At 44.5% G+C, this 10,258-nt stretch overlaps 2 protein-coding genes and 1 long non-coding RNA gene across 3 annotated transcripts; 2 read left to right on the top strand and 1 right to left on the bottom strand.

Moving 5' to 3' along the window:
• The first annotated feature begins 1,273 nt into the window (after window positions 1–1,273).
• LOC123442390 lies at window positions 1,274–4,381 on the top strand. Its single transcript, XR_006630464.1, has 4 exons — window positions 1,274–1,534; window positions 2,553–2,694; window positions 2,855–2,966; window positions 3,151–4,381. It is a non-coding gene; the product is annotated as an uncharacterized LOC123442390 (long non-coding RNA).
• LOC123442389 (rust resistance kinase Lr10-like) lies at window positions 1,996–5,452 on the bottom strand. The gene is made up of 3 exons (XM_045118419.1): window positions 4,594–5,452; window positions 3,350–3,373; window positions 1,996–3,215 (listed from the first exon to the last, which is right to left on the bottom strand). The coding sequence occupies exons 1-3, from the start codon at window positions 5,450–5,452 to the stop codon at window positions 2,137–2,139; spliced, it is 1,962 nt and encodes a 653-aa protein (XP_044974354.1). The 3' UTR covers window positions 1,996–2,136.
• LOC123442388 (LEAF RUST 10 DISEASE-RESISTANCE LOCUS RECEPTOR-LIKE PROTEIN KINASE-like 2.5) lies at window positions 5,303–8,410 on the top strand. Its single transcript, XM_045118418.1, has 3 exons — window positions 5,303–6,733; window positions 6,844–7,019; window positions 7,102–8,410. The coding sequence occupies exons 1-3, from the start codon at window positions 6,000–6,002 to the stop codon at window positions 8,196–8,198; spliced, it is 2,007 nt and encodes a 668-aa protein (XP_044974353.1). The 5' UTR covers window positions 5,303–5,999; the 3' UTR covers window positions 8,199–8,410.
• The last annotated feature ends 1,848 nt before the right edge of the window (window positions 8,411–10,258 follow it).

The following is a 10,258-nucleotide window of genomic DNA, read 5'->3' as shown; positions in this document are numbered from 1 at the left end:
CGTGTACATGACGGCTGCATACAACCAACCGCCGTTATGAGCGGCTAATTACTCAGCTATCGACGCTAAATACTTGCTCAAAATTTTGGTAAATAGCACCAGCCAAACACATATGTAAAACTGAAAAAAACAATGATTTTAAGAAACTACAGTATCCATTACCTACAGATGAAAATACTTTGGTTTTCAGTTACTACCATTTTGCAAAAGGGAAGCACTCTGAGCCGACGCGCCGGCCCAACTGTTGGGCCGGTCGACCTGCAGCCGTCAGATCTGCAACTCCCGAATCGTCAGATCCCGTCGTCCCCAACCTCCAGCACGCGCACGGGAGAAGGGAGAGGTCCGCCTCGCACGCGCCGACGCCCCAGTACGCGCCGACCGCCTCGCCTTGCCTCCTCACCGTCGGTCGCCGCCTCGGCCGCCCGTTGAAGCACCATGGATGCAGCTCTGCGACTCAGCTCGTCCAGACCGCTCGCCGCCCCGGCTGCCCCGCGCTCCGGGACTCAACTCGCCCCGACCGTTCGCTGCCCCCGCCGCTCGCCGACGCACTCGCCGCTGCTCATACCCGTCGGTCTTCACCTCGTCGGTCGCATCTCACCCCCTGTGTTGCAAACGCTGGAAAAAAAAGTTTCAACCGTGTACAGAAAAAGCTTCAAACGTTAAGAAAAAAAGCTTCAATCAAAAAACTTCAACGAGGGGAAGTTGCAAACGTTAACAGAAAAAGCTTCAACCGTATATGAAAAAAGTTTCAAACGCCGCTCCGGCTGCAGCATCTCGCGTGGTCACTCATCAAAAAGCTTCAACCGTGTATAGAAAAGCTTCAACCGTTAAGAAAGAAAGCTTCAACCAAATACTTCAACGAAGGAAAAAGTTGCAAACGTTGACAGAAAAAGCTTCAACCGTATATAAAAAAGTTTCAACCGTCGCCCCGGCTGCAGCATCTCGCGTGGTCACCTTCGGTCACCGTCATCAGGCGCAGCGGCTGCCGGTGGGAGAAGCCGCAGCGCTCGCCGACAATGCCTGAGGTTGCAGGGGGAATGAGGAGAGGAGGAAAGAAGGAGGAGGAGGAGGAAGGAGAGAGAGGAAGGGGGAGAGAAAGGAAGGAAAACACGGTGAACACGCGAGATCTGAAGATCGAACGCCAGTCACGTGATCGGCCGATCGGCCGAACGTTTCGGCCCGCGGGCTGGCGAAATACGTTTCCCATTGTAAAAACTTTGGTGCCAAAGGTACATCTGTACTTGGATCAAGTTGTTGGGGGTCGAGACTTCACAAAAGTGCCGCTTATCCTTTCTCAACCAGAAGAACAGAAAAACAGCTGCTTTACTCCCCTCCCCTGCCGCCGCCGGCCGCCCCCCACCACACCTCCCGAGTCCCGACGGAGCTCCGGCGGGGGAGGCGGCGATCTAGAACACCCCACGTCCGCCCTCGCGCTCCCATGGCGCCAGCCACTCTCCCGTACCCGAGCATTTTCTTTTCCGGCCGCAGCCGCCACCGCTGCCGTCTCCGGCAGCTCGCCGCCGCACCGAGAAAGGTGAACCTCCTCCTTCCCCCTTCCCCCTTCCCTTGTGTGCATTTCCATTTTGTCTCATTTCTACTCCCTCCGTCCCAAAATTCTTGTCTTAGATTTGTCTAGATATGAATGTATCTAGTCATGTTTTAGTATTTTGATACATCCATTTCTGACAAATGTAAGACAAGAATCTTGGGGCGGAGGGAGTACATCCGTATGCGTACTTGATTACCTTGGCCTGAGTAGGATTCACATCTGGATCCGGCAACGAGACGGGGACTGATTCAGATCTCGCAACGAGTCGAATTCCCAAACAATTTATGTATGCTCTTTCGGACTTGTACCGATCTACAGTCTGTTGCGAAATCTATTTATGCTCTTTCAGGCAATTGTGATTAAAAAGACTTTACCATACGGCTGACCATTAGACTGCTTATTGAGCTGAAAAATCAAGCGTCATGTACAATCTGTACCTAAATAATTGTAGTTGGGGAGAACTAATCTAGTTCTCTCCGACTACAATTATTTAGGAACGGAGGGAGTACAATACAGCATTACTGTGCAGAAAACTAAGTCTCGGTGTTCCGAAATAAATACATTCAGAGTCGCAGCGAAACAAATCCCTAGACTTGCGGCACGGGGTGGCCCGGAGATGAAACGAATGGCTTGGGGGGCATCGTTAGGCCCTGCAAGGTTCCTGTAAGCATGTTCAGCACTTTCGGCATGGATGGGCGGTTTTTCGGGTTCCACTGAATGCACCACAGTGCCACGATGGCCAGCTTTTTTATTGTCTCCTTCTCTTCTCGCGTCATGTCCCTCGTTGATTCCAGCTCTTGCTCCGTGCTAATCTTCTCGTATATCCACTCTGGCATGTAAACCTCATTTTGGTTCTCGATCCATGGATCCGAGTTCCTCCGCCCGCTCACCATTTCCAACACCAGCATGCCAAAGCTATAGACGTCGGACTTGCTGGATATTCTCCCAAAGTTTCGAGAATACAGTTCTGGCGCAATGTAACCCATTGTTCCTCTTGCTGCAGTCAGTGCGACGATGCTATGATCCCTCGTACACAGCTTTGCAAGCCCAAAATCTGAAATCTTTGGACTGAACCTGTAGTCTAGCAAGATGTTGTGAGGCTTGATGTCGAAGTGGAGGATCCGCTGATTGCAGCCTTGATGCAGGTATTCGATTCCCCGTGCAATGCCTGATGCTATCTCCAGCATTTTGTTAGGTGCTAATAGCTCTCGACAAATATCTGATTCATCTGCGAATATGTACTTCTCGAGTGATCCGTTAGGCATGAATTCATAGATAAGGGCACGCCTTGTTCCATCTGAGCAGAATCCCAACAGACGGACCACATTAGCATGGTGGATTCTACCAATGGTTGCAACTTCATTCATGAACTCTTCTCCGTCGCTCCTTGAGTTCTCCAGCATCTTTACTGCCACAGGTACCCCATTTGCCAGCTGGCCTTTGTATACGCTTCCAAATCCACCCTGACCCAGTCTATCTTTGAATCGTCTTGTTACTTTTTTAACTTCAGAGAATGTGTATCTTGTTGGTTTCGATGTGCCATATGCCTTGAGAAACATTTCGATTTTCATTCGTACCTCTTCATCAACCTTTGATTTTAGGGACCGATAGAGTGCCGTGGCTGCCGTCAGCAAGAGAATCACAAATGTGGCTACCGATGATGTTGCTGGAAAACAAGAATGCAGGCAAATAGTGAGTTATACTTGGACTAACAAAATCTTACTTTCATGTCTTTCCTCTTATATTAGATAATAAAATGCAAGAATAAGAATGATAAACAAAAAGATGTATTCACAATACCTGCAATGACTTTCACACGTGAACCTGCATGTAGGAAATAAGCAATTTAGATTTTTTGTGCAAAATAATAGAAGACGTGAAATTTCTTTTTCTTTTTTGTAAGAGAAAAGAAGGATACTGACTTTTCTCATTGAATAAGTGTACCAACTCATTCCAGCTTTTTGTTGATGTAATGGAAAAGAGATTCAACTAATGCGAGTAGGATGTGCACACATGACATCATGCTAATTTGTGATAAACACAGATCAGTAATATATGTTTTGATGTTCAGACTTAAAATGGTAATGCATAATTAAATTGGGCATTGCTACAATTTTTGAAGAAGTGAATGTTCTGATTATTGAAATTAGCAACTTAAGTTACAAGATAAGTACCATAAAGCTGACTTGAATTTAGAAGAGCAGCACACATAGGTCTACAGAAGAACAAAATGTTCATATTAACGTATATTTTAACTCCCTGTCATTGAAGAGCAGCAAGTCTAGGTTTACAAAAGAACACAATTATCATATTGACGTATTGATTTTATCATGCCAACTAAGAAGAGCATACTAGGTTCACAAAATAACATAATGATCAAACTACTCGCATATATCTCAACTTTCTTGGGACATCACTCTTTTTGTTTTCTTGAGTAATAACTTCAAAAGTATGAGCATCACAAAAATCCAGTCTAGATGGGGCGGAACTCAGGCTTTCCCAGAAGGTATCGTAACAATTATAGCGTGATCTACCCCATTGGCTTGTATGCATACAGTAAGATTGGGCTGCTGCATAATCATAAATATTTTTCATCCCTGAGCTGCTTTATTTGGCTGTCCAAGCATGATTTCCTAAATATCCTAGTGAATAGTGCATTTAATTATTTAGAGATTTTTTCCCCTCAAAGGGTTTCAGAGAACTGAAAGCAATCTTATGTCAAACAACCTGTTTATCAGCAATATTGGAGCTAAACATAGTTTTCATTCAGAACCAATGTGATTCTATTCCAGTGAAATTTAAACTATAATGATGTTCGCACTGTATTTGCTATATGCTGTGGGAGTATCAGAATCATGTGTGTGGGATATTTATTGAACACAGGTACGCTGGTAAACAGAGACATATTTGCATATATAGCAAACTGTAGATAAATTACTGTTCTTTATTAGAGTCATTTTGATACTCCTGTGAAAATGAGTGAAGGCATGCAATTGCAGTTATTCAGAACAAATTATTTGGTGCTTAAGAAGTAGAAACAGTACCTTGGGGCTTGCAGAATGCTTGTCCGCGTTGTGTGCTGAATCCGCAGGGATGCCCGTTTCGCTCGCAGTCCAGACAAATGTCGGTTATGTTAGGAACCGACCAAGTCAAGGTTGTCTCACCAGATGCGATGACTCTTTTGGCTATTTCGGCGAATAACTCAACCGGGTTGCCATCAAAATCCTGCGGTGTTGACATGCCGTTGGAAACCACTGTACAGCCTAAGGGAAGTAGAGACATTGGTTCCATACCAGCCATCAAATATGTGAACTTGCTTGTGTTGCTCATGCAAGAGATTGGGCCAACAATACTGTCCTCCCTACGAAAACCTCTAATGCTGGTCTTCTCTTTTGGTATCAACTCTCTTGAACAGCGTACCAGGATGATAGGTTCACCCCCATGCCTGAGAGGTTTGTATACACTGGTTGCTAGATTGGTGATAGAGATCTTCTGAAGCGGGCACCGAGTCCATGATTCTTCAAGCGGGATGACATTCATCTCACCAGCACTGTAATCGATTCCAGTGACCTTGCATTGTCCAAGAATTGGGTGAAGTAGGATGGTATCTGCTTCCCTAGAGCATGATAGCTCCAAGCCAGGTGCTCCACAGGACGGGGGGCTGGTTGCAAGGCGGAACGGAAATCGGATCTCTGTTCTGCCATCACCGCACCTGAATGGTGGGCAATTATGGAAGAAATCCCCATCACCACTTGCTGTGGCTCTGTTACTTCCATGGTTAAGAACTGAGAACAACAGAGCTACAACCAAAGCTTTGAACATTTTCTGTGAAAAAAATGAAGATTGGAGGCAATGAGATGAAGCTAGGCCTACAAACTGAGCTTCTTGTAATGTTGAAATCATAAAGAAGGAAGATGCTTTGACTTGTCATGCTATCTTGGCATTGGTGACTGCCATTAAATAGTTGGATGGATTCCAACTTTTCTTCCATGGAGGATGCTTCTTGGATGTTGCCTGTGACAAGTCGAAGCCTATCTTCCGTGCAAAACCAAAAACTCATGTAAACTAGTTTGACTAACAAGACCACATGACTGGATAACAGGCCTGACTATTCTTCTCTTGTGTGATTGTGTTCATCAGTCCATATATGCACCAGGAAATCCGTATACAAGCCTTCTTGGATGTTGCCTATGACTGTACAAGCCAAGAAGCGTTTGTATACTAGTTTGACTGGAAAAAGATTGCCAGGGTTGGGCAAATCATACTAGGCTAGATTATTCTTCTCTTGTGTCCATCAGTCCATAACTCCATATGTGTCCATCAGCCCATAACTCCATATGTGTCCATCAGTCTGTATACCACACTGGTCAAGTCTCTGATAAGATAAGTAAGCCTTCTCCTCAACTCGGGTAGCAGTTCCCATGCCTGATCCTGCATCTGTTAAGCTCCCATGACGAACTCCGTTGCATTTCCACGTTCTGTTATACTCCTAGCACTAGCGATCTCCTCCATACTTTCACTTCTTCTATCAACGACTGAAGCAGAAGGTACTCTGGGGCGAGCAGTTTGCCCCTCTTTCTCTTGTGGACACCTCCAGGACATCCGGCATCCTTTCCGTTTGCGAGGTGATCCGCCTAGTTGTGGCGTTCGAGAATACGAGCTAGTTTGTAGAGATGGCCAGGCTATAATTCACATCAACACAGGGAGATACTTCGTCACTAGCATCTCCTACAGTGACTCTGTTTTCTGGGTTGTTGATGCCAAGCTGGATCATGGCAGCTGCCCCATTCCTGAGAGGAATCAACTTCCTTATTTCTATGGATTTGATTCAGCTAACATGATACTGTTCTTACTGTATTCAGGCCGATGGGCTTCTTTTGTGAGTTGTTCACGGATGATAAAAGATAATGCTAATTATAGGCCTGTCGCCTGCCAGAGTACGAACAGTTCTTTTGTTTATGTGTCAACTGCGCTGCGTTGGGCTGTACATGTTGAGCCTTCATGTCGATACTTGGCCATGACTCCTTTGGGAAGTTCACGTCTGAGGGTAGCAGATGTTACAAGTTACGATTATGAAGATGTCGTAAAATTTATGAGGAAAGGGTTTGCTGTTAGGTTTCCGTTTCTACCCCCAGATTGGACATGTTCTTGGATCATCAACACATGCCTGAATAATTCAAGGAGGTGAGTCTGGCACTCTATGCTCTCTCATTAATTACATTTTCTACCTCGAGATGGGATAGTCTTACCACAAAGCTGTTTATCTTCTCACCAATTCATGTTATACCTTGCAGCGACTTCCACGAACAGATGTCTAGTTTGAGCATCCAAAATAGGATTTCTGTGATTTTTGCCATCGACGTGCGCTTCTTGGGATGTGTAAGGAACAACTCCAAGTCTGACAACAGGAAATTATATTGGGCTGTGTTAGTCGTAGTATCTGCTATAAGTATCATGAAACTCATTATCGGTATGACAGAATCACCTAATCCTAATCATCACAGCACCATAACTTTGTGCATGTAACTAAGTCTGTAATCTTATTTGTGCAGTGTTTGCAGTACTATCCAGGTTAGTGTTTGCGCCATTGTCAATATTGATCTTCCTTGCCCACAAGTACTGGAAAACAAAGATATCAATTGACGCAGTTGAGAGGTTCCTCCAGATGCAACTAGCCCTTGGCCCAACAAGGTTCGCTTACACAGACATCACTGCGATCACTAGCCACTTCAAAGAGAAGCTGGGCCAAGGAGGCTACGGGTCCGTGTACAAAGGTGTGCTTCCTGGTGACGTCCATGTCGCCATCAAAATGTTGGTCAGCTCCATGTCCAACGGAGAAGAGTTCATCAGTGAGGTGTCCAGCATCGGAAGCATTCACCATGTCAACGTAGTGCGCCTAGTGGGTTTCTGCTCCGAGGAGATGAGGAGGGCTCTTGTCTACGAGTACATGCCCCACGGATCTCTTGAGAAGTACATCTTCTCGCCAGAGAAGAGTTTCTCCTGGGACAAGCTCAATCAGATTGCTCTGGGCATCGCCAGAGGGATCGACTACCTGCACCGAGGGTGCGATATGCAGATATTACACTTCGACATCAAGCCTCACAACATCCTGTTGGACAGCGACTTCACCCCGAAAATCGCGGACTTTGGGCTCGCAAAACTGTACCCCAGGGACAACAGCTTTTTGCCGGTGAGCGCTGCGCGGGGAACAGTCGGCTACATAGCTCCTGAGATGGTGTCCCGTAGCTTTGGCGCCATATCGTCCAAGTCTGATGTCTACAGCTTCGGGATGTTGTTGCTGGAGATGGCCGGGGGGCGGAGGAACGTGGATCCACGCGCGTCAAGGAGCCAGACGTACTACCCGGCATGGGTGTACAATCAGCTGTCCCGACAAGAGGTGGGTGTTGAGATCTCGGAGGCTGTTGTTGGTATCCATCAGGTGGAGAGGAAGTTGTGTGTCGTTGCGCTGTGGTGCATCCAGATGAAGCCAGACGATCGACCGGCGATGAGTGAGGTGCTAGACATGCTCGAAGCTGGCATCGATGGCCTGGAGATGCCTCCCGAGCCCTTCTTCTGCGGGGACGAGTACGCCCCTGCTGCAGATTCTTCAATATTACTATTATCAGAGATAAGTACAATCTCCGAGTGAAATATACCTGCATATATGTCCTAGTTTTGGACCAAATTCTAATCCTCCAGCCACCTCGGGCGTCTTGTGCTGAGTGCCCTCGGTAAGTCGATACTTATTTTGTAAGGTTTGAGTTTGTAAGATTGTCTTTGGGTTAAACTGTATGCAATGTAAAGAGGATATGTTTCTTAATATGAAGAGAAAACGTCCAAAATGGTGATGCAAATTATAAATGCAAGCAACCTTCGGATGAGAGAAGTGTTTTCTGTAGAATATGTGATCTCGGCTCAAGGAAACATGAGAATCCTGTTGGCGTTGTTATTACTCTTTCTGTAAAATATTGATCTCATTCAGTTGTACTATACTTAAATTCGCAGTGCACGGTGCGTTGCTGTGATGTTGTTTACTGAAGCCCTTATGTAAATGTGTGTAATTGCACAACAAATTTTCTTTTTTGCATGGATTTGTTGTTTTGTTGACAGGCAGAGATGGGGTGATGATTTTGCCGGTGTTCCGCAAACTACATGGATTCGAAGAGGGTAAGTTTTGCTGAAGGAACAACCATCTTTCCTGCAAGACTACATGTAAGCATCATCAACAAGAACCAAATCTGAATAGAACAGTATTGTCAGCATGTTCTTGGCAAGAAACCGCAGAGAGGCAAGATCTGCTGCAATTCAGAGGTTATACTGAAGCTTGGGCATTCTTCTTGCTCTCCTTATTAAAAACCATGGATTGTACTGAACCACGGAGAGGCAGGATCTGCTGCAAATCTCTGTTTTTTTGTTCAAGTTGCCAATCAGACAAGCCTTTGCCGGGCCAAGTGTAGTAGGCCTGGCGAGGGTCCCCGCTGGATGTCGGCGGCACCGGAAGGGGAACGGACGTCGTCGTCACCTCCCGGCCCCGCCCATGCACTTGTCTCCTGCAATGCAAGGTTGATTTTCCTCTCAAACAATCACACAGAAGGAACGCACTGGCGTTAGAACATGTCAATTAGTAAAGTTCAGAAACTATATATGTTCCAAGCAAACGTTCAGACACAGAGATATATTCACACAGGGGAATATATGGGTTCTAGGCACAAGAATGCTTCTGCATTGAAATTACCCCTAAAGCATCCGTATGTAGTCCACTAATGAAACCTCTTTAAAGACTTATATTTAGGAACGGAGGGAGTATAAAATATTACCCACCTTTGCCGCTATAAGTGATCAAAAGCCTTTCACACAGGGGAATTTTGACCTGCGCCGGCCCATGCAGCAGGGAACACTATACTATGCTCTGACCGCTAGGACATGATATAACGCTCCTGTTAGGGCCGGCCGATGTACGCCGACCTGCTTCTAAATTTCGTTTTTACTTTTCGATTTTTTATACTTATTCGAAAATTAAAAATGAGAATTCTGAAATAAATTTTTTAATAATTCATAATTTTTTGTAGATTCAGAAAATGCTTGTGATTTTTATAAAATGTTCACATATTTAAAAACAATTCGCAAATTTTCAATCCGATTTTCAGGGAAAGAAAAAAGTTCATGATTTATTTCTAAAAGTTCACGTAGTAAAAACTGTTAACGAAATTGTACAAAACTTCGTCAATTCAAAAAATGATCTTGAATTGAAAAATATTCTAAAGACACAAAAACAGTTTGTAATTTAAAATATAGTTTATTGATTCATAAAATGTTCACTCATTCAAAAAATATCATGCATTTCAAACAATGTTCATCAATTTCGAAGATCATTTCATCAATTTCCAGGAAAATGTTTGTTGATTCTACAAATGTGCCGATTCAAGAAATATTTATTTCAAATGTTCACAATGAAAATAATGAAAATAGTATATATTTGTCATGAATTAAAAAATATCATTTAGAGAATGTACGTGAATTTGAAAAATGTTCACGATTTCAAATTTGTTCACGAGTTTTATTTTTTTATAATTTTTAGAAACTATTCATGATTTCACGAAAATGAGAGATGTAGTGTATCTCGATGATGCAACAAAATGTGGTCATGGTCATTGAAGACTATGTTTTTTATTACTCCGGTGGATAGCCCGGCTTGTTTCATCCCGCATG

Source organism: Hordeum vulgare, chromosome 3H, assembly GCF_904849725.1.
Source record: "Hordeum vulgare subsp. vulgare chromosome 3H, MorexV3_pseudomolecules_assembly, whole genome shotgun sequence".
Lineage (NCBI taxonomy): Eukaryota > Viridiplantae > Streptophyta > Magnoliopsida > Poales > Poaceae > Hordeum > Hordeum vulgare.
The sequence above is the reverse complement of the archived record's forward strand: the minus strand, read 5'-3'. Positions and strand labels throughout refer to the sequence as shown.

Coding starts and splice junctions, on each gene's coding strand:
- LOC123442389 (XM_045118419.1), bottom strand. CDS start 5,452: ATGATTTCAACATTACAAGAAGCTCAGTTTGTAGGCCTAGCTTCATCT. Junction 3,374..4,593: donor AGCATTCTGCAAGCCCCAAG/GTACTGTTTCTA, acceptor TCCTACATGCAG/GTTCACGTGTGAAAGTCATT. Junction 3,216..3,349: donor ACGTGTGAAAGTCATTGCAG/GTATTGTGAATA, acceptor CTTGTTTTCCAG/CAACATCATCGGTAGCCACA.
- LOC123442388 (XM_045118418.1), top strand. CDS start 6,000: ATGACGAACTCCGTTGCATTTCCACGTTCTGTTATACTCCTAGCACTA. Junction 6,734..6,843: donor TGCCTGAATAATTCAAGGAG/GTGAGTCTGGCA, acceptor TATACCTTGCAG/CGACTTCCACGAACAGATGT. Junction 7,020..7,101: donor TATCATGAAACTCATTATCG/GTATGACAGAAT, acceptor TTATTTGTGCAG/TGTTTGCAGTACTATCCAGG.